This window comes from Leucoraja erinacea, chromosome 4 (assembly GCF_028641065.1).
Source record: "Leucoraja erinacea ecotype New England chromosome 4, Leri_hhj_1, whole genome shotgun sequence".
Classification (NCBI taxonomy): domain Eukaryota; kingdom Metazoa; phylum Chordata; class Chondrichthyes; order Rajiformes; family Rajidae; genus Leucoraja; species Leucoraja erinaceus.
The window spans coordinates 45,255,475-45,279,344 of NC_073380.1; the positions used below are offsets into that span (position 1 = coordinate 45,255,475).

General features: G+C 40.6%; 1 protein-coding gene across 1 annotated transcript in view; it reads left to right on the top strand.

Annotated features, from left to right (window-relative positions):
* Positions 1 to 23,870, top strand: part of garem (GRB2 associated, regulator of MAPK1) — a 92,718-nt gene that overhangs the window by 18,932 nt on the left and 49,916 nt on the right. Inside the window, exon 2 of the mRNA XM_055634154.1 lies at positions 11,683 to 11,823. Within this exon, the coding sequence (XP_055490129.1) occupies positions 11,683 to 11,823 (141 nt within the window). The remainder of the gene's footprint in view (positions 1 to 11,682; positions 11,824 to 23,870) is intronic.

Below are 23,870 nucleotides of genomic sequence, written 5' to 3' on the forward strand. Positions count from 1 at the left end.
GATTGATGGTTGGCATGGACTCGGAGGGCCTGTTTCCACACTTGATCTCTAAACTGGAGGGCATACCTTTAAGGTGAGATGAACAAAAGTTTTAAGGAGATGGGCAGGGCAATTTTTTTGACAGAGTGGTGGCTGTCTATAACATGGTAGTAGTGGAGGCAAATATGATGGGAATATTTAAGAGGCTTTTAGCTAGGCAGATGGAAATTCAGGGAATGGAGGGATACTGCTCGCGTACAAGAAGGGAAGCGTAGTTTAACTTGGCATCATGTTCAGTATGGACATTGTGTATCAAATGGACAATTTATTATCACTGTTTGGCTGTTTTACAGTTGAAGTGATTGGAAAATGTGAGAAATCCAGTAATAATCCTCAAATCATTTTAAATTCTAAACAGGTCAATTTGTGGAGCATTTGTTTGCATATGAAATATACTGGTTTTAGTACATGGAAATGCTTGAAATCTAACTGTACAATGTTGCAAAAATATGCCTGAGGCATAAAAAACAAGGGAATGTTATGGAATCAGTAGCTTAAAGATCCCTCGTTTTATGGACCTTCTTTCTCTTTATTTCTCTGGTTAAAAATTGATTTACACAAACATCTTCATTCAGGGTTTTCAAACGTTCTAATTTGTTTTAAGCCTTTAACTGCTTGGTTCACTTATTCTTGGAGAATGCATAATGTGTGGTTCTTAGTTTAGCTTGTTGATACCTCACAATCTACAAACAGGCTGCTTGTTTTAGAAAATAACAAGTGGCCATTTCTCTCCAGTAAATGCTTTCTGGTAAAAAGCTGAAATGTTGGAAGTTGACGTTTTGTCTATATTTAAAATATTAATGTGGTAAATTGAGGTGTCTGAATCAAAACTCCTTAACAGATTCAGTGTGTGATTTGTAGAATATGTAGAATTTGTTGTTGAAAATTTGTTTTTTAATTTTATAGCTGGAAATTAATCTGCATTAACATGTCAACAATTTGTTATTGCATACATTAATGGCAGGAATATAAAACAAAATGGAGAAAATCCTCAGCAGTTCAGAAAGCATCTGTGGAGGGAGGAAACGTCAATGTTTCAGGACTTTTCATCCAAATTGATCAAAACATAGAAATCAAGTATATATTTTAAATTGCAGAGAAAGGCCTGGGATGGAATTGGATAGAACAGTGAATGTTTCAGTGATGGGGTGGAAACAAAGAGAGACTGAATGACAGACTAGTTCTGCAGACTGGGAGAAATTGGTGAAGGTTGAAGAGGGGAGAAAAAAGGTGCTGGGGTACTAAAACAATGCAGTTGCTGGAAAGATGAAGTTTAAAAAAAATGCTGAAATACCTGGTAGTTGAGGAAAGAAATAAAATTAACGTTTCAAGGTAAAGACCTTCTTGGACTGATTTGTTCGTGCACATACTGGAAAACTGAATACAATGTGAATTCCTGTAAAATATCGTTGAAAAATTAATTGTCTTTTCTCAATCTTATGCTGCCCTTATCACGAACAGAGTGAAACATCAAAGTGAGATGGGGAATTCAAGTAACATGCAATGAAAGAATGACATGGAGGTTTTGGAGAGGCTGCAAAAGAGCATTGCCGTAATGTTGTCTGGATTAGAGAGTACTGGCTGCAAAGAGAAGTTGGTCGATCATGCGTTGTTTTCCCTGAGATGTCCTCTTCAGTGCCTATGGTTTATTTCACTCCCCACCCCCCTCCCCCCGCTGCTGTGGAAAGAGACATCACCAGTGTCCACTGAATGAACCACAGTTCCTCTCTCTCCCTCTTCCTCCTCACCCCACACCTCCACCAGACAGAACAAGTTTCCCAAATTGTTATCTCTCATCTCATCAGCCTCCGTTTCCAACACGTCATTCTCTGACATTTCTGCACACCTTCAATGCGATTCCACCATGAGTCACATTTTTTGTCCGTATTATCCCTTTCCACTTTCTGCAGAACCACTTTCTCCACAACTCCCTGGTTCACTCAACACTTCCTCTCTCCCTCGCCACACACTTTCCACTACAACCACAAGAGAATAAATGCCTGTCCCTGCACCTCTCTCGTTTCTATCTAGGGGATTCCAGCGACCTTTCCAAGTGAAACTGAGTTCACGTGCATCTCTTCCAACCTCCTCTACTGCATTTAGTGCTCCCAATATGGCTTATTTTACATTGACGTAAACTATGTGAGTATTTTGATGAACACTTGTGCTCTGTTCACCAAGGCTTGCTGTTTATCCCATTTTGCTTACCATTTTAGCCCCCCCTTTCCATTTTCATACTGACCTTTCTCTCCTTGGCCTCCTCCATTGACAGAATGAGGCCACAAACAAAGTGGAAGAACAGCACCTCTTATTCCGCATGTGAAGTTTGCAACCCAGCGGTATGAATATAGAATTTTTCAGTAATTTCCCCTCTTCTTCGCTCTCTCTTGCTCACCCTCTCCTCCACCCCACAAACAATTCTCCCACCTATTTGCCCTGCTCCTCTCCCCTCCTCCTCTCCCCCTCTCCCCCTCTCCCCTCCTCCGTAAACTCATCTCTCAATCCCAAATCCCATATTTCCCTTTTATCCCCTCCCCTTCCACTTGTATCCATACCTCTGACTTTATATTTCACGCCTCTTCTTTCTTTATCTGATACGTTTTTTGGCCCCTTTTCGTCTCTAGCCTTTGTCACTTACTCCACCCACCTGCTAGTCATACCCCTTTCACTTGTATCCACTATCGCTTGCCAGTCTTTCATCTTTTCCAGATTCCTCCTGCCTACATAATCAGAATGACCCCTCCTCTCCCTCTCCCTCTCCCTCTCCCTCTCCCTCTCCCTCTCCCTCTCCCTCTCCCCTCTCCCTCTCCCTCTCCCTCTCCCTCTCCCTCTCCCTCTCCCTCTCCCTCTCCCTCCCTCTCCCTCTCCCTCTCCCCCTCCCCCTCCCTCTCCCCCTCCCCGCGGCTTTATAGGATTTTGGTTAGGCATCATTTGGAGTAGTTGTAGTTGCTTCATTGCAGGAAGGATGTGGAGGCTTTAGAAAGGGTGCAGACGAGGTTTACCAGAATGATGCCTGGATTAGAGGGTATTAGCTAGCTTGGATTGTTTTCTCTGGACTGTCAGAGGTTAGGGGAGACTTGTTGGATATAAAATTGTGAGAGACCTAGATAGGTCAATCTTTTTCCCAAGATGTAAAATCAAATACCATTAGCATTGAGGTGAGACGGGCAAAGTTTAAAGGAGTTGTGTGGGGCATGTTTTTTACAGACCTGGTGAGTGCTTGGAATGTACCTGGGGAGGGTGGTTGGAGAGTTGGGGCAGATATGATAGTGGCATTTAAGAGACTTTTGGATAGGCATTTAAATATGCAGGCAATGAAAAGATATGGATATGGATTATACACAGGCAGATAAGAATTAGTCTTGGTTCATGTCCGTCACAGACATTGTGGGCTAAAGGGCCTGTTCTTGTGCTGTACTGTTCTATGTTCTATTTCATTTCCAGACAGGAAAGTTAGAGACATCAGCACCCAGAATACAGAATTGAACAAATTAACCAATATTTTTGTTTTTAGCTGGATATTTCAGTTTTTCTTTGCTCCATTGTTTATCTTCTTCCTCCAATGCTCGTATTGACAACTTTGGTCTGTACCTTATTTGCAGGCATGTTCCCTGTTCTCTCCACCTCTCCTTCTTCCTGCTTAAAGTACACTTGTTCTCTCACTTTCCCAGTTCTAATTAAGAGTTGTTGACCTGAAATGATGTGTTACTTCCTCTATACTGCTAAACATGTGTTCTTCTGGCGTGTCTGATTTTTTTTTTTTTTAATTTTGATTTCCATCATCTCTAATTTTTTTTTAAATTTAGATTTCCATCATCTGTAGTTTAGTTATTTTGTATGTTTCATCCTGCGCTTTTATGTCGGTCAGTAAAGGTAATGTACCATTTACTGCCTTAAACCACCTCATGTTCTTGTATTACCATCAGAAATCTGTGGACACACTCCAAGACCTATGTTTCTTGAGACTTCTTGACTTACTACGTTTGTATATTCCTTACTCTGCCCAAATATATTATCTCACATTTCTCCAGATTATATCCCAGTTGCAATTGTAACCAGTCCAGTTATGCCATTTTACAGCATGGTTTTCACCCCCTCAATCAACTAGACTTTTAGTTTGGAATAATTGGCAAACATTTCAGTCTATCTCCTCTAGTGACTTGGCTTTGTCAGCCATTCTTCTGTTTTAACAGATAAATCCTGACTGGCCGAGTTCTTTTTTGTTGCTACTTTTGTACGTTGATAACATTGCTATGAATGCATTGGGCTATTTATTAAGTTAAAGGCTCTACATTAATACAAAGGTCCTTATTTGCAGAAATATTTATGCATCATTGCGACAGTTAATGAGAACGTTTGTAACATCAGTTATCTGATTAAAATTTGAAAGCATGTACAAAATCGCATGATTCTAATCAGGATTTGATAAATTGATATTTGCATTTCAATTTTGATCCTGATGGTTGGCTTGCTTTTGATGTTGATGTTGGTGTTTTTGATCTCCTTAATGATTTCCAATTGTGGTGCTTCATCGGCAGTGAAGACATTGACAACCTGCTTTCATCAAGAAAACATTACCAATATATCTACTAACCTGTGTCATCAATTATTACTAACATATCACTTGTAGCATATCTCCTCCATTCATTTCTTACCCTACCTAATTTTGACAGAAGAAATTAAATATTTTAATCTGCGTAGCGTAACTGACCTGAAGAAATCTGATGCTTTTATGGTACAATTCTTTAAAGGGAAGACGCAGAAAGCTCTGTTTTTTTGGCTTCCATTTAGTAGCTTTGCCGAACAGTTGATCAAAATAATACAGAAACTTTTTTTGAACCCTGCATTTAGACACACCTGGATTATATGCAAAATTTACAGTTTGTCTTCGGTTAATAGTTGAACTAGTCATGTTTGCATGTTAGAACTTGCTGTTATGAGGAACCTTTATCTAATGGTAATATTATAACATTTATCCCTGTGACTTCTCGTGGAAGGTTTAATATTGAGTTGAAAAGAGAAATGTGCTTAAACATGAGCTGGTAGCTAATTGGAATAATGTGATTTGAATTATTTTGAATGGCATTACTTTTGTAATGCAGATGTTTTACTTTTGGGAATGGTATTATTTATACGCCGTGCTTTTACAGAATTTTTAAATTAGCAGGAAAAATGTTATTGAGCACAAAACTAAATTACATTAAACCTATTTTCCCAGTGTAACTGTGTACGGCATTAGATCAATGATGTTTTAAATGTTATGCAGCAGAATTGTGTTAGATAATTAGACCAGGTGCGGACCCGTTGGGCCTGTTCCCCAAGGCAATATTCCACCATTGACCCATAGCTCCCAACTGCGCAGGCGCGGCTGACGGGTTCCCGTTGTGACTCCAGAGATCCCCGTTGTGATGCGAGTCATGGCAACCCTCCCCCAACTGCGCAGGCGTGGCTCATTTCCCCTCACCCCCCAACACTCCCTCCACCTCCTCTTCACTCTCCCTCTTCTTTCCACTCTCCTCCCCTCCCTCACCTCTCCCCCCCCTCTCCTTTCCCCTACCCTCAGTCACTTCCTCCCTCATTCCATAACCCCTCTCACCTCCCCCCTATCCCACCCCCACTCTTCCTCCTCCCCTCCCTCTTCCTCCCTACCCCCCTCCTTTCTGAAAGTGGAGGAGAGCCGGGCAGCAGCAGCCGTTATCGTCGCGCGGGGCACTCGATGAGAAGGTGGCCAGCGGGAGGCGAAAAAAATGACTGAGTGGGAGGGGTGAAGGATTTTGTTAAAAATGTGTACAGAAAAATGACTAAATTTAATGAGAAGTGGTTTTGCAAATGTAAAAGTAAAATTGCTAGCGAAATGGTAAAAATCTCAGCTCGTTTGCATCTGGATTTCACGGAGTAACGAATCAAAGGCAAATTGTTAAAGGCAGAAGGACATACACACACACACACACACACACACACACACACACACACACACACACACACACACACACACACACACAGTTTTAAAAGTATATAGATTATAGATATGATATGATAAGATAGATAGATAGATAGATAGATAGATATAGATAGATAAATAGATAGATAGATAGCTAGCTATCAATGCAGTTTCAAAATACATGATATCAATGCAGTTTCAAAATACATGATAATTTCCAAAGGTATAAGGGAGTTCACTTTAAAGCACTTTTAAATAAGAATGTCATTGTTTTATATGGGACACATGACAATAAAACACTCTTGACCTTTCATATCCCCAGCATATCCTAAATACTTTTCTGTCAAAATATTACTTGCACAGTGTAGGCAATGTCCTAATGAATTCTAATGATGGGAAGCATTAACTAAACCAGCGAACTTTTCCTTTTTTATGAAGACATAGGGAAAATAAAATATCTTTTTATTACAATAGACATCATTAATATTGTGAGCTTGCAATTATCTTGCAACTTTTTTCTCGTTCTTGCATTTCAAATGGTGGATAATTCAATAGCCCTCATTGTGCCTGAATTTTGAACGGTGGAAATAATTAGTTTAATTTTATAAAGTAGTTACTCCTTGATTTATAAAAGGATGAATTCTTGGAAAGCGCTTCTGTGAAGCGAAAAGGCTGGGTGAAACGCATTGTGGGCGAACTGTACTGTGCTATTCATTATCACTAATAAGAGCTACATTAATCAGACATTTTCCTAAACAGTTAATTGCATTACAGCATAAATTTATACAAATATATGTAAATTATAAATACGAATTATGCAAATTGAGTCTAAGGAACAGGGACCATTAAGCTAATTGAGCATTTAATTATATAGTGAATATGTATCACAACCTCTTTCACGCACCTTTTTGATCTGTTGTCCTGGAATCCCTTGCCAAATAATAAAACTGCTATAAATCATAGAATTGGAAACCTCATGTGAGTATATCCACAACCATTTGGAGATGGGTTCCAATTTTATTTTACACTTTGGGTGACCAAGAACTGCCCGACTTCGTGGCTGAATGAACAAGTTCCTACTGCTGCTGCTGGAAATCCCCACGTGAGGAAATGTTTTGGTCTGTTTTGCTAATTCCGTGCCTTAATTGGATCGCCCCTCAAATTTCTGAACTCAAGGCTGTAAAGTTGTGTACAGTGCAGGTAGTATATTTAGAAATTGTTACATAGGAGTGTTTGTATCCTTTTAAAGGTATATTCATGTGCTGAAACTGAGAAATCTTTAAATGGTGATTCCTGAATCATAGTGGGCATAATGAAATTTCCAGCTTCAGAATATGCAAGACTTTGAATCTGGCATGCGGCTTACTAGGGCTTTTTTTTTTAAATAACTGAGGAACTAATTTAACTGGTATTGGTTCCATTCTGTAAGAACATAAAATAAATAATAGGCTCTGAATTTGAAGACGCACAATTCAAGAAGTCTGGATTATGTAAATTCTAATCAATATACAATTCACAATAGAGGTTTCGCCTAAGAGTGTTAAGAATGTGAAACTGATTATCATGAGAGTTGTGTAGGGGAATAGAAGAATGCATTTATGGAGGAATTTAAGCAGAACTTTAAAGTTATGGAATTTTGGTATCACAAAGCATGGAAACAGGCCCAACTTCTCTTTGCCACCCAGGGGACTTTCCTGAACTGTCCCTCCCATTTGCTAGCATTTACGTCATATCCCACAAAACATTTTGTATTCGTGAACCTGCCCAAAAATTATAATTGTATTTGCTGGTACCACTTCTTTTGCATATTGTTCCACATACCCATGATGCTCTGTCAACAATTTGCCCCTTGGGTCCCCTTTCAATCTTTCCCCTCTCATCTTAAACTTATACTATTTAGTTTGATACTCCCCTACCCTGTAATCCTCTCTAAGGTTACCCCTCAGTCTCCTCCGTTCCAGGGAAAGATGCCAAACCCGACCAAAACCCTCCTGCGATCCACATCCTTGCGATTTTTATTTTTTCTCTGCACCCTCTAGCTTAATCACATTCTTCCTATAGTATGATGACCAGAATGTCACACGATAGTTGAGGTAGAGTCTCACCAACATCTTGTATGGCTGTAACACGATACGCTATCTTTTGCCCTCAGTTCCTGTTCACTGAAGGCAAACATGCCATATATTAAACTAAAGAGCGGGGGGGAGAGGTCGACAAATTGGAAGTATAAGGATGGAGTTAAAGGGAAAGAGAGTACAGGTAAAGTTACGAAAGATACCCGAATTTATGGGATGGAAAGTTCAAGAAGGGATAAGAGAATAAGGTCTGGTGAAATAGGAATCGGTGGGAGAGGGGAGGTGAATACCGAATTAAAAGTGTTATATATGAATGCGTGAAGTACAAGAAATAAAGTGGATGAACTTGGGGCTCAGTTAGCGATTGGTACGTATGATGTTGTGGGAATTACAGAAACATGTCTGCAAGAGGATCGGAGCTGGGAACTGAATATTCAGGGTTATACGCCCTATCAAAAAGACAGATGTGGGCAGAGGGGGTGGGGTGGCTCTGTTGGTAGGAATGAAACCTTTGTGAGGGGTGACAGAATCAGAAGATGCAAAGTAATTGTGGATAGAACTGAGAAATTGGAAGGGCGAAAAGACACCAATGGGAGTTATCTACAGGCCTCCAAACAGTAGCCTGGATATAGGGTGCAGCAAGTTACATCAGGAGTTAAAATTGGCATGTAACAAATGTACTGCCACTGTGGTTATGGGAAATTTCAATATGCAGGTGGACTGGGAAAATCAGGTTGGTACTGGACCCCAAGAAAGGGAGTTTGTGGAGTGCCTCCAAGATGGATTTTTAGAGCAGCTTGTACTGGAGCCTACCTGGGAGAAGGCAATTCTGGATTTAGTGTTGTGCAATGAACCAAATTAGATAAGGGAACTCAAGGTAAGTGAACCATTAGGAGGTGGTGAGCATAATATGATAAGTTTTAATCTGCAACTTGAGAGGGAAATATTAAAATCAGAAGTGTCAGTATTGCAGTTGAACAAAGGGAACTATGGAGGCATGAGGGAAGAGCTGGTCAAGTTGACTGGAAAGGAACCCTGGCAGGGATCACAGTGGAACAGCAATGGTAAGAATTTCTGAGAATAATCAAGAAAATTCAAGATCATTTCATTCTAAAGAGGAGGAGAGATTTTAAGGGGAGTAAGAGGCAACCGTGGCTAACAAGTAAAGTCCAGGACTATAAATCAAAAAGAGAAGACGTATAACATAGCAAAGGTGAGCAGGAAGCCAGAGGATTGGGAAACGTTTAAAAAACAACTGAAGGTAACTAAAAAGGCAATAAGAGGAGAAAAGATGAAGTACGAAGGTAAGCTGGCCAAGAATATAAAGGAGGATAGTAAAAGCTTCTTTAGGTATGTGAAAAGGAAAAGATTAGTTAAGACAAATGTGGGTCACTTGAAGACAGAAACAGGTGAATTTATTTTGAGGAACAAGGAAACGGCAGACTTGTTGAACAGGTACTTTGCTTTGGTCTTCATTAAGGAAGACAGAACAATCTCCCAGATGTACGAGGGGACAGAGGATCTAGGGTGACGGAGGAACTAAAATAAATTCACATTAGCCAGGAAATGGTGTTGGGTGGACTGATGGGACTGAAGGCTGATAAATCCCCAGGGCCTGATGGTCTGCATCCTAGGGTACTTGAGGTGGCACTAGAAACCGTGTACGCATTGGTGATTATTTTCCAATGTTCTATAGATTCTGGATCAGTTCCGGTGGATTGGAAGATAGCTAATGTTATCCCACTTTTTAAGAAAGGTGGGAGAGAGCAGGGAATTATAGACCAGTTAGCCTGACATCGGTGGTGGGGAAGATGCTGGGGTCAATTATTAAAAATGTAATAGCGGCGCATTTGGATAGCAGTAACAGGATTGGTCCAAGTCAGCATGGATTTACGATGGGGTAATCATGCTTGACTAATCTTCTGGCATTTTTTGAGGATGCAACAAGGTAAATGGATAAGGGAGAGCCAGTGGATGCAATGTATCTGGACTTTCAGAAAGCCTTTGATAACGTCCCACACAGGAGATTAGTGAGCAAAATTAGAACACATGGTATTGGGGGTAGGTTATTGACATGGATAGCAAATTGGTTGGCAGACAGGAAATAGAAGTAGGAATTGACTGTTCCCTTTCAGAATGGCAGGTTGTGACTAATGTGGTGCCGCAAGGCTTGGTGCTGGGACCGCAGCTATTCACAATATATATTAATGATTTAGATAGAATTAACATTAGCAAATTTGCAGATGACACACTGGGTGGCAGTGTGAACTGTGAAGAGGATACTATGAGGATGTAGGGTGACTTGGATGGGTTGGGTGAGTGGGCAGAGCATGGCAGATGGAGTATAATGTGGATAAATATGAGGTTATCCTCTTTGGTGGCAAGAACAAGAAGGCAGATTAATATTTAAATGGTGTCAGATTAGGAAAAGGGGAAGAGCAACGAGACCTGGGTGTCCTTGTACATCAGTCACTGAAAGTAAGCTTGCAGGTACAGCAAGCAGGGAAGAGAGCTAATGACATGTTGGCCTTCATAATGAGAGGATTTGAGTATGGGAGCAAAGAGGTCCTTCTGCAGTTGCACAGGGCCCTGGTGAGACCACACCTGGAGTATTGCGTGCAGTTTTGACCTCCTAATTTGAGGAAGAACATTCTTGCTATTGAGGGAGTGCAGGGCAGGTTCACAAGATTAATCCCCAGGATGGCGGGACTGTCATATGATGAAAGAATGGAACGACTGGGGTTGTATGCATTGGAATTTAGAAGGATGAGAGGGGATCTTCTGGAAACATATATAATTATTAAGGGATTGGACACGCCAGATGCAGGAAACATGTTCCCATGTTGGGGGAGTCCAGAACCAGGGGCTACAGTACAAGGGGTAGGCAATTTAGAACTGAGATGAGGAAAAACGTTTTCACACAGGGAGTTGTGAATTTAGTGGAATTCTCTGTCTCAGAAGGCAGTGGAGGCCGATTCACTGGATGCATTCAAAAGAGAGTTAGATGGAGCTCTTGGGATTAGTGGAATCGTGGGATATGGGGAGATGGCAGGAACGAGGTCCTAATTGTGGATAATCAGCCATGATCAAATTGAATGGCGGTGCTGGCTCGAAGGGCTGAATGGCCTACTCCTGCATTTATTTTCTATGTATCTATGCAACCTTGACTACCTGTGTGGCACTGTCAGGAAACTATGTATTTGTACCTCTAGATGTGTCTGTTCGACACACTCCCCAGGGACCTGTCATTTCACTGTTTGTAGCCTGCCCTGGTTTAAATACCAAATTACATCACTCTACACTTTTCTGGGTTGAATTCTATCTGCCATTCCTTTGCCCACTTTCCCAAATGAGGTAGATCCTATTGTAAACTTAAGCAACCACACTGACCAAATTTGGTGTCGTCATAAACTTGCTTCAGGTTTGACCAAGTGACTGATTCTGTCCTAAGTTTTCAATTTTGTTTAATTTGAATTACTAGGCAGTTTACTGTATTTAAGTGTGTGTAATCAGTGTGAGTAAACATACATATGATGTCATATTATTTAAGCTGTCCTGCTAAATTTAACATGTCAGTCATTTTGTCTGCCGCCTTTGTTGATCAAAAGTAAATATTATTTTTTGCAGGGGAAACAGTGGAAGGGATTCGTGAAACTGATTTGGTGTTGCTTCATTCCTGTCGACAGTGGACTACAATTACAGCCCATAGCTTGGAAGAGGGTCATTATGTGATAGGGCCAAAAATAGAGATTCCTGTTCATTATGGAGGTAAGACATGAAAATAACTGGAGTTTGTGTGTTCCTTGATCTATGTTGCTGCTTTCCCAAGGCACCATAAAGTCTCGATAAAGTAAATGGTGGGATGGAGGGAGGCTGGATTGCGTGTGGAGAAAAAAAACTGGAGATTCTGAAAAACACAGCAACAAAGCTTAATATGCAACCCACAAGCCTAGCAGGCACCTTCTGACCTATATGAAAGCTCTGGCAATCCTGCTCATCTGAGCCATGAAGTATTTATCTATACAAATAGCATTTTCCTGGCACTTGACCCATTGCCATCTAAACCATGGCCTTTCAGGTGCTCATTTAAATACATTAAACATTGTGAGAGTAGATTCAAAAAGTTACACAGCATGGAAACAAACCCTTCAGATCAATTCAGTCATGATTAAAGGGATGCCTATGTACGATCATCCTATTTGCCTGCATTTGGCCCAAATCATTCTAAGCCTTTCTTATCCATGTACCTGTCTAAAAAAAATATTTTTTTTAAATGTTGTGATTATACCTGAATCCATCACCTCTTGCAGTTCATTCTATATACCCACCATTATCTGTGGAAAAACTTGCCCCATAGATCCTCTTACTTTAAATCTGACCCATAGTTTTAAACTCCCCTACCTTGAGAAAAAGACTGACTATCTACCTTGTCGATACACCTTTTTATAATTTTGTAAACCTCCATTGTCACCCCACAGCCTCCTTTGCTCCCGAATAAACAGTCCTAGTCAATGATTCTTTCATTAAATCATTCAGTAAAGTCCTCCAGTCCAGACAGCATTGTTGTGAACCCCTCTGTATCCTCTCTGGTTTAATCACATTTTGCCTTCATCTGGCAAGTCTCTGCCCTACCCCACCCACCCCTTCCCCAGGCAGATTAAATAGACGGTGGAGTTGGCTATATTTGATTACCCAACTTCAACTGATTTAATTTTCTAAACAATAGTGATGGACCTGATAGATGCTTGTTATCACCATAACCGCCATGCTGTAAACAGCGTCAAAAGATGCACATTTAATAATTTTCCATCATGACTTTAGTGCCCAAAATGTAGCTGCTATGAATACGTTCACAACTATTTTCTTTAAAAGGTTATTGCTGTTATTCAGAATGAGAAACATTACTGCTAAGCATCCTTTTGCGGAATCAAATATTTCATGTTGCTTCAATCTGTATTGCTGCATCTTCTTATACTGTACATGAAACTAAATTCAAAACAAAATTCCTATTGGAGCAATGTGGCATTTCATTTTACCCACAGTTGTTTTTACATGTGAGTTAGGTCTGTGCTGGTGCAGCAAATCATTTCACAGAATATGCTTGTGGTGAAAAAAACTTGTCATACTATTGTTGCAACTTGTATTTGTGGATCCCCCCCCACAATAGAAAAGGATGTTGATTAATGTTACTTTTAATCCCTTCATCTAAATCATTAATGTATATTGAAAATAGCTGCGGTCCCAGCACCGAGCCTTGCTGTACCCCACGAATCACTGCCTGCCATTCTGAAATGGACCTGTTAATCCCTACAGGAAACAAAGAGTAGGGATTAACGGGCCCTTTTCTGAATGGCAGGCAGTGACTAGTGGGATACCCCAAGGCTCGGTGCTGGGATAGGCTATTTTCAATATACATTAATGATTTAGATGAAGGGATAAAAAGTAACATAAGCAAATTTGCAGATGGCAAAGCTGTGTGGTAGTGTGAACTGTGAGGAGGATGCTATGAGTGAAGAAAGCGAATGGTATGTTAGCATTCATAGCAAAAGGATTTGAGTATAAGAGCAGGGAGGTTCTGCAGTTGTACAGGGTCTTGGTGAGACCACACCTGGAGTATTGCGTACAGTTTTGGTCTCCTAATCTGAGGAAAGACATTCTTGCCATAGAGAGAGTACAGAGAAGGTTCACCAGACTGATTCCTGGGATGGCAGGACTTTCATATGAAGAAAGACTGGATAGGCTCGGCTTGTACTCGCTAGAATTTAGAAGATTGAGGGGGGAAGAACTTACAAAATTCTTAAGGGGTTGGACAGGCTAGATGCAGGAAGATTGTTCCCAATGTTGGGGAAGTTCAGAACAAGGGGTCACAGTTTAAGGATAAGGGGGAAATCTTTTAGGACCGTGATGAGAAAAACATTTTTCACACAGAGAGTGGTGAATCTCTGGAATTCTCTGCCATAGAAGGTAGTTGAGACCAGTTCATTGGCTATATTTAAGAGGGAGTTAGATGTGGCCCTTGTGGCTAAAGGGATCAGGGGGTATAGAGAGAAAGCAGTTACAGGATACTGAGTTGGATGATCAGCCATGATCATATTGAATGGCGGTGCAGGCTCGAAGGGCCGAATGGCCTACTCCTGCACCTATTTTCTATGTTTCTATAAGGATGCAGGATGACTAGGACAGTTTGGGTGAGTGGGCAGATGCATGGCAGATGCAGTTTAATGTGGATAAATGTGAGGTTATCCACTTTGGTGACAAGAATAGGAAGGCAGATTATTATCTGAATGATGTCAAGTTAGGAAAAGGGGAAGTACGACGAGATCTGGGGGTCCTTCTTCATCAGTCACTGAAGGTAAGCATGCAGGTGCAGCAGGAAGTGGAAAAACCTAATGGCATGTTGGCTTTCATAACAAGAGGAGTTGAGTATAGGAGCAAAAAGGTCCTTCTGCAGTTGTACAGGGCCCTAGTGAGACCACATCTGGAGTATTGTGTGCAGTTTTGGTCTCCAAATTTGTGGAAGGACATTCTTGCTATTGAGGGAGTGCAACATAGGTTCACAAGATTAATTTCCGGGATGAGAGGACTGTCATATGTTGAAAGAATGGAGTGACTGGGCTTGTATACACTGGAATTTAGAAGGATGAGAGGGGGATCTTATTGAAACATATAAGATTATTAAAGGATTGGACATGCTAGAGGCAGGAAACATGTTCCCGATGTTGGGGAAGTCCAGAACCAGGGGCCACAGTTTAAGAATAAGGGGTAGGCCATTGAGGAGATGTGGAAAAACTTCTTCACCCAGGGAGTTGTGAATCTGTGGAATTATCTGCCTCAAAAGGCAGTGGAGGCCAATTCTCTGGATGCTTTCCAGGGATAGTTAGATAGAGCTCTTAAAGATAGTGGAGTCAGGGGATATGGGGAGAAGGCAGGAACAGGGTACTGATTGTGGATGATCAGCCGTGATCACAGTGAATCGCGGTGCTGGCTCGATGGCCTGTCCCTGCACTTATTGTCTATTGTCTAATAGCTTTAGTTGCTTTATGAGGCTTCAACACAATTTGACATTTAAGAAAGCTGATGAACCAACTCTCTTTGCAAAGCATCAATAAGTATTCATGAATTGGTGCTCTCACTACTTTCCCTAGAGCTGAAATATGTGAATAGCTTAGCTTTTCACAAAATGATTGAAAATTAATGCATTGTGATAGGTTTTCATCACTGTTAGGAAATGATTCCACTTTTGTTCAAAATTTGCAGGTGCCGTAGCTGAGATTAGAGGCTTGATGTAAGTTTTATTGTATCATCTGTAACACATTGTATTTAATTACAAGCTCACTGTTTAGCATAATGCTCTCACTTTTATCATGTTTTCAAGAAGTTAATAGTGTTCATATCAATTTCATCTAATTCTGTTAGTACTGAAGTTATTCTTTTGGGGATGCCTGTTTTAATGGCAGGATTATGCTTAATAAAATTAGTGGTTTAGGTGATAAAGAGCAACATAATATCTCAAAACTGCTTTTGCAGGACCATGCAAATTTTGCAAAAATGAAGTTTGATAAAACTCTGTTCCCTGCTGTCTTTTGATTTTATGTCAGTTCAATTTTCCATAATTTTCAGGTAAGGTTTTTCACGAGTTTTTACAAGTATTTTCAGTTTGGTGGAATACAAATACCGTGATTATTTGCAGCTTGTTGGTTGGAGTTGACTGAGGCAGTCTGAGGACAGGTGTTCCTCAACGTAAATTTTTGTGAAGTAATATTTCTACTGAGGCCATTGGAGGCTGATGGCGATAACATCAGATTTTGACGATCAGTTCAATGGTCACCGGTAGCTGCAATGGTGAAGATATACTTGCGCTCTTTTGCTGGGATATAACATAGACAAGTACCTATGCCTGGATCAAGAGTGTTGCTATGAGGTTGTGCACTTTGTCCAATGAAATGGTGCTCATTTTGGCCAGACAATGTTCAAGAATTTTGTCAGGAGAAAGGTGGCTTAGAATTAACGTCCTAACTTTTTCCTATCCATGTACCTGTGCAACTGTTTTTTAAACATTGTGTTAATACCTGCCTCAACAGACTTGTCTGGCAGCTCATTCCTTAAACCCACCATCCTTTGGGTTTTTCAAAAAAAAGTTGCCTTTCAAGTTCAGGTTTTTTTCCCCTCTCACCTTAAACCTATGTCCTTTGGTTCTAGATTCCTTTACTCAGGGTAATAAACTGTGTATTTACCCTACCTATTCCTCTCATTCTTATACGCCTCAATAAGATCACCCCTCATCCTCATGCGCTCCAAAGGAATGGAGTCCTAGCCTGTTCAACCTCACCCTACAACACAGGTCCTTGAGTCCTGGCAACATTCTCGTGAATCTTTTCTGCACCCTTTCCAGTTTAACAACATCTTTCCCATAACAAGGTGACCAAAAACTGAACATGCTACTCCAAATGTGGTCTTACCAATGTCTTGTGGAACTGTAAGAATTATTTCATGATGATGTCAATATGCCTATTCATAGTCCAAGTTTAAAGTCATGATTGTCTCTTTCATTGAAGCACATTAAAGAATGGGCATGTACTTAAGGGCCTGTCCCACTGTACGAGGTAAATCAAGAGCTCTCCCGAATTTAAAAACAAATCAAAATTGTGGTAATTACGTAGAATGTACGTAGCGGCTACGTCGGAGCTCGTGGATGTCACGTAGCGACTCGTAATGCTAACGGCAGATACTCGGGAAAAGCGGTAACTCGTGAAGTGTTTTCAGCACTGTGAAAAATGTCCACGAGAGCCCCCGAGTACCTACGGACGGCTAATACCGTAATTCTCCGAGTTCGAAACAGTGGAAACTCGGGAGAACTCTTGATTTACCTCGTACAGTGGGACAGGCCCTTTAACATCCCCAAGCCAAAAAACTCCTATCAATCTAGTGGATGGACAATTCAAATAAAGGTTGCCTTCAAAGCTTCTTTGAGAATTAGTAACATTCCAACCTGATTACTCAAAATGGCAATGAGAATTTTGAGTCTATTTGTCAGCACAAGGAAATCTAATATAAATGATGAATGGACAACATTACTCACTGAACTATCCAATCACTTGCACCACGAAACATCATTTATGCCTTTGTGTGGCAAAGTCTGCTCGTCCTACATTGTCCTCATCAGCCTCCTCAGAACTGAGGGAAAAGAACGTCACCGTTGAGCCTAAGAAAATATTTCTGGCAATCTAGTCTCCTTTTGACCTCCTTTTGCATTCAGCAATTGAAGTGGGGAAAGAAAATGGCAGGGTTGTATTGTGGAGTGGGTATAACAGACGGCTCTAGAAAAGAACTAGCCTTCATTTAACTTTTTTTAAACTATATTAAATGGGAAAGACTGACAAATAATGGTTCATTAAAAAATAAATGCTTTCAAAGACAATTTTTTGATTGTTCTCCGAGAAGGAATATGACACATTTGGGCTTGTTGGAGCACTGGCTGGATGAACATAGCAGACTTTTAAGAGGCTTAAAAATACCCTGTTGAGGGGAAAACATATCTATAATTTGAATAAACCTCATCCAGGAAGTCATCTTTTTTAGATAGTGGGATGTTTCTGAGCCATGTGATCATGAGAATGTGGATTTACTTCCAGAAAAGCACTTTTGGTATTTTTGAGTTTATTAAATAAATGATGCATGTTCTGAAACATGAAGCACTTTCCATTTCATGGGCCTGGATTTCTTTTAATGCAGCCAAGACAAGTATTCACTACATTAACAAAACAAAGGCACAAAGTGCTGGAGTAACTCAATGGGTCAGGCAACATCTCTCGAGAACATGTATAGGCATTGTTTTGTCAGGATCCTTCTTCAGACTGATTATGGTGGGGTGGGAAGAAAGCTGGATGAGAGGAGAGGCAGGACAAAGCCTTGGCGAGAGATAGGTGGATATAGATCAGAGGGGTTTTTGATAGGCAACTGGTTGGACAAAAGCCAGAGATGAAACTCCTTCAAAAAGCCATTAACAAGGTCCCACACAAGAGATCAGTGTGCAAAATTAGAGCACGTGGTATTGGGGATAGGGTATTGACATGGACAGAGAACTGGTTGACAGACAGGAAGCAAAGAGTAGAAATTAATGGTTCCTTTTCAGAATGGCAGGCAGTGGTTAGTGGGGGTGCCGCAAGGCTTGTTGCTGTGACCCCAGTTATTTACAATATATATTGACGATTTAAACGAGGGAATTAAATGTAACATCTCCAAGTTTGCAGATGACACAAAGCTGGGTGACAGTGTGAGCTGCGATGAGGATGCTATGAAGCTGCAGGGTAACCTGGATAAGTTGGGTGAGTGGGCAGATGCATGGCAGATGCAGTATGATGTGGATAAATGTGAGGTTATCCACTTTGGTGGCAAGAACAGGAATGCAGATTATTATCTGGATCTGGTGTAGGAAGGAACTGGAGATGCTGGCTTAAACCAAAGACACAAAAAGCTGGAGTAACTCAGTGGGACAGGCAGCATCTCTGGAGAGAAGGAATGGGTGACGTTTCGGGTCAAGATCCTTCTTTAGCAGATCAGGAAAAGGGGAGGTGCAACGAGACCTGGGTGTGCTTGTACATTAGCCACTGAAAGTAAGCATGCATGTACAGCAGGCAGTGGAGAAAGCTAAAGGCATGTTGGCCTTCATTGTGAGAGGATTTGAGTATTGGAGCAAGGAGATCCTACTACAGTTACACAGTGCCTTGGTGAGACTGCACCTGGAATATTGTGTGCAGTTTTGGACTCTTAATTTGAGGAAGGACATTCTTGCTATTGAGGGACTGCAGCATAGGTTCACCAGGGTTAATTCCCGGGAAGGCGGGACTGACATATGATGAAAGAATGGGTCGACTGGGCTTATATTCACTGGAATTTAGAAGGATGAGATGGGATCTTACAGAAACATATACAATTCTTAAAGGTTTGGACAGGCTAGATGCAGGAAACATTTTCCCGATGTTGGGGGAGTCCAGAACCAGGGGTCACAGTTTAAAGGGGCTGTCCCTCTGCGGCGACCTGGTCCGCGAGTTCAGCCGAGTTTGCCCTCGACTCGTACTCGAGGCCTCAGCTAGGTCGCGGCGTATTTTACAACATGTTGAAAAATGCCCGCGACTAAAAAAAGGTCGCCATGGAAAAAACAATACTTTTTTTACTTGTAGGTTAGTCGAAGTAGGTCGTAGTAGGTCGGCATGTTATTTGTAAGTAATCGAGGGTAGTCAAAGGTGGTCGTAGATAGTCTTCAACATAGTCGAAGGGAGGAAGAAGGAGATCAAAGGAGGTCCTCTTCACTCTCCACTATTCGGTGTCCAATTTTCTCGAAGCTAGTCTTCAACATAGTCGAAGGAGGTCGAAGGAGATCTTCTACATAGTCGAAGGAGGTCTTCAACATGACATTTTTTTTCAAACGCTCCTAAACTCGTCTAAACTCGCCAATTAGGTTGCCGCAGTTAGACAGGCCCTTAAGAATAAGGGGTAGGCCATTTAGGACTGAGATGAGGAAAAAAAACATTTTCACCCAGACAGTTGTGAATCTGTGAAATTCTCTGCCACAGAAGGCAGTGGAAGCCAATTCACTGGATGTTTTCAAGAGAGAGTTAGATTTAGTTCTTAGGGCTAAATAAATCAAGGGATTTGGGGAAAAAGCAGGAATGGGGTACTGATTTTAGATGATCAACCATGATCATGTTGAATGGCAGAGCTGGGTCAAAGGGCCAAGTGGCCTACTCCTGCACCTATTGTTTCTATGAAAAGACAAAGGTATGATATAACAATATTAGAGGTGTGAATTGTGAAGCCAGAGCCTTCCTCCTATTTTCATTCCACTGACTGATCATCTAGTTTGCCAATATCTTACAAGGGGGGAAATTTTCAATACACGTCCAGCCCGACAGCAATGTGTTTGATTTGGTTATCCTTTGAATGGCCAGCAGGTTATTCGGTTGTATTATAACTGCAATGCGAAGGCACAAAATGTGCACCAGGCATTGACCTTAATGAATTTGAATACTTCATGTTAAATTTCCCTGTTATCATGTTAAATTTCTTTCACCCAATTTCACCTTCTAAAGTCATCCTCTCAAACATTTGTGGACTGATTTTTAAATTGGGAGAGCTATTTCAAAAGTGAATTTGACAATTACAGAAAACATGCCAGTTAACTATTGCAATGTCTGGATATATCCTGGTCAACAGCCAATACACAGAGCAATACAATATCATAAATGTAAAACAGAGGAACCCTGGGAGTCAATAACATTGATTTCCAGACTCCATGAAGTCTTGTTGCATTGATAAAACAGGAACAAATAAATCACCTCCTGATTACTGCTGACCATCCTCCCTCCGCTTAGAATTTTATCCTCCATGTTAAGGAACATCTGAAGAAGCACTGAAAATAACATGGGTGCAGAATGCATTATTGCGAGGCCAGAACAATGTCTATCATGCAGAGTTGCTCGGTAGCTCCACTTGATCAAGCCAGTCGAGTTCTGACGGATATATCTGTCATACTACTTCCACAGCAGGCTACGAGCAAACCAACATTTGGGATAAGTATACTTGACCTTATACTTGCCATTGAAGAAGGGTCTTGACCCGAAACGTCACCCATTCCTTCGCTCATTAGATGCTGCCTCACTCGCTGAGTTGCTCCAGCATTTTTGTCTACTTTTGATTTTTCCAGAATCTGCTGTTCTTTCTTAAACCTACCTGTGGTAATGTATCTGTCCATAATGGTGCAGATAGATGAGACTTCTGCACAGTCCTGTCTTCATGCTATTTATATTGTGAATTACAACATTCATGCTAAATGAATCGAGTCAATAAATCTGTCAGCTCAAAGCTTGTACATTCATTAAGTGCTGCAGACCATCAACAGCAGCAGAAAGGTACGTCACCACAATATGTAAGCTAACAGCCCAGCAAATTCCTGATTCTGATAGTTTTGAGAAGACATTTCTGGCACTTGTATAATGAATAACAATACGCTGGCACCAAACTGATACAAGTTAAAAGACAAAATGGCATTTAAAAGCCCCGTTTGCTTTGCTAAACTGCAGCCATAATTCATTTGCAGTTCCTGTATTTCAATAAATTTGGATGTTAGCTCATTTAATGAAGACCCAAGGAATGAGAAGATCAATAAATAGGAGGCAACAAAACTGACCAGCTGGTTATAGCAAATTAAGAAATGATGGGCTCACTCTAAGATATCTCCCAATAGCATTTAAAATTTCTGCGGTAGGCACAAGTGCTGCCCATTACTATAGTAATGTGAAATAACTAGAGATCAAAGTTAATACACAGACATACCTGAGTGGGAAGACCAGTTCGTGGGGATTAAGATCCTTGTATGAACTGTCATGAGCAATCACTTCCATGCTGCTTTGTACTTGATTGGTTCAATTAAAACAATAGACAATAGATGCGGAAGTATGCTATTCAGCCCTTCGAGCCAGCACTGCCATTCACTGTGATCATGGCTGATCACCCAAAATCAGTACCCCGTTCCTGTCTTATATCCCTTGACTCCGCTATCTATAAGAGCTCTATCCAACTCTCTCTTGAAAGAATCCAGAGAATTGGCCTCCACTTCCTTCTGAGGCAGAGAATTCCAAGATTCACAGCCCTCTGTGAAAAAGTTTTTCCTCATCTCTGTTCTAAATGGCTCACCCTTATTCTTAAACTGTGGCCCCTGGTTCTGGACTCCCCCAACATCGGGAACATGTTTCCTACCTCTAGCATGTCCAAACCCTTAATAATCTTATATGCTCCAATAAGACAACCTCTCATCCTTCTAAATTCCAGAGTATACAAGTCCAGCCGCTCCATTCTTTCAACATATAACAGTCTTGCCATCCCGGGAATTAACCTCGTGAACCTACACTGCACTCCCTCAATGGCAAGAATGTCCTACCTCAAATTTGGAGACCAAAACTGCACACAGTACTCCAGGTGTGGTCTCACTATGGCGCTGTACAACTGCAGAAACATAGAAAATAGGTGCAGGATCTCAACAAAGTACTGAGTAAAGGGTCTGAATACTTATGTAAATGTGAAATGTCAGTTATTTCATTTTAATTACTTTGCAAAAATGTCTAAACACCTGTTTTCACTTTTTCATTCTGGGGTATTGTGTGTAGATTGATGATTTAAAAAAAAATGAATTTAATCCATTTTGGAATAAAGCAGTAACGTAACAAAATTTGGAAAAAGTGAAGGTCTGAATACTTTGTGAATGCACTGCCTTTAAATGCTATACAAGTTTAATATGTTCTGTGAATCATAACACATCCTGAGAACCCAATCCATTCAATAAAGCAAAGTTTAGTATGGTATGCTGCTTGTTAGTGTGGGTTCAATGTTTTCTTTGAATATTGCTCCCTTGACTGATAAATAGAGAACGTGGAAGGCAGATGTATAATTTCAATGGGTTTTTTTGGTAATCCTTCTCTACAAATGTAGAGGCACTTTAAGCTCTATTTCTTGTGCCTTCTGTGGATATGAACAGTGAGTGGCTTTATACCTCTGTACACTGGGTACTGTGTTGTATCCATTTCTAAATTCTTCCTTTTGTAATCCTAAATTCCTTTTTTGTTAATGTCTTGATTGGTAGCAAAAGATTAGTGTTCTCTCCACAGCATTTACTACAGTTCATTCTTACTGGTTCAAAGGATCAATTCAAATAAACCAATGTACTATATATAGTGTTATATATAGGCTTTTGTTTCAAAAAGTGTAAGTGCTGCAGGGAAATCGTTCTTCACATCTTCAATGGAGTAATTGTAGGTATTTGGATGGTTGCTGTTACATTTATGAATGCGAAATAGATTTTGATCAATTTTTAACTATTTCATTATAGAGAACCCTTGATTGGTCCACATTGGTTCTGCAGCATTCAATTTTTTTTCAGATATAAATGTATTGATTTGGCATCTAGTTCACCTTCATGGCATTCATTCCAAGTAGAGAAAATTTGATTCTCAATTAATATGTTTTAGTTAAATTTTATCAAAGGCCATAGTTACTGCATGTTGCTGCATCTAGCAATTATAAACCTGTTAGTTTGACGTCAGTGGTGGGCAAATTAATGGAAAGGATACTTAGAGATGATATATATAAGCATCTGGATAAACAGGGTCTGATTAGCCAACATGGATTTGTTCCTGGAAGGTCATGTTTGACTAATCTTAAAATTTTTGAGGAGTTTACTGGGGAAATTGATGAGGGTAAAGCAGTGGATGTTGTCTATATGGACTTCAGTAAGGCCTTTGACAAGGTTCCACATGGAAGGTTGGTTAAGAAGGTTCAATTGTTGGATATTAATGGTGGAGTAGCAAGATGGATTCAACAGTGGCTGAATGGGAGATGCCAGAGAGTAATGGTGGATGGCTGTTTGTCAGGTTGGAGGCCGGTGACTAGGGGGTGCCTCAGGGATCTGTGTTGGGTCCACTGTTGTTTGTCATATACATCAATGATCTGGATGATGGTGTGGTAAATTGAATTAGTAAGTATGCAGATGATACTAAGATAGGTGGTGTTGTGGATAATGAAGTAGATTTTAAAAGTCTACAGAGAGATTTAGGCCATTTGGAAGAGTGGGCTGAAAAATGGCAGATGGAGTTAAATGCTGATAAGTGTGAGGTGCTACATCTTGGCAGGACAAATCAAAATAGGACGTACATGGTAAATGGTAGCGAATTGAGGAATGTAGTTGAACAGAGGGATCTAGGAATAACTGCATAGTCCCCTGAAGGTGGAATCTCATGTAGATGGGGTGGTAAAGAAAGCTTTTG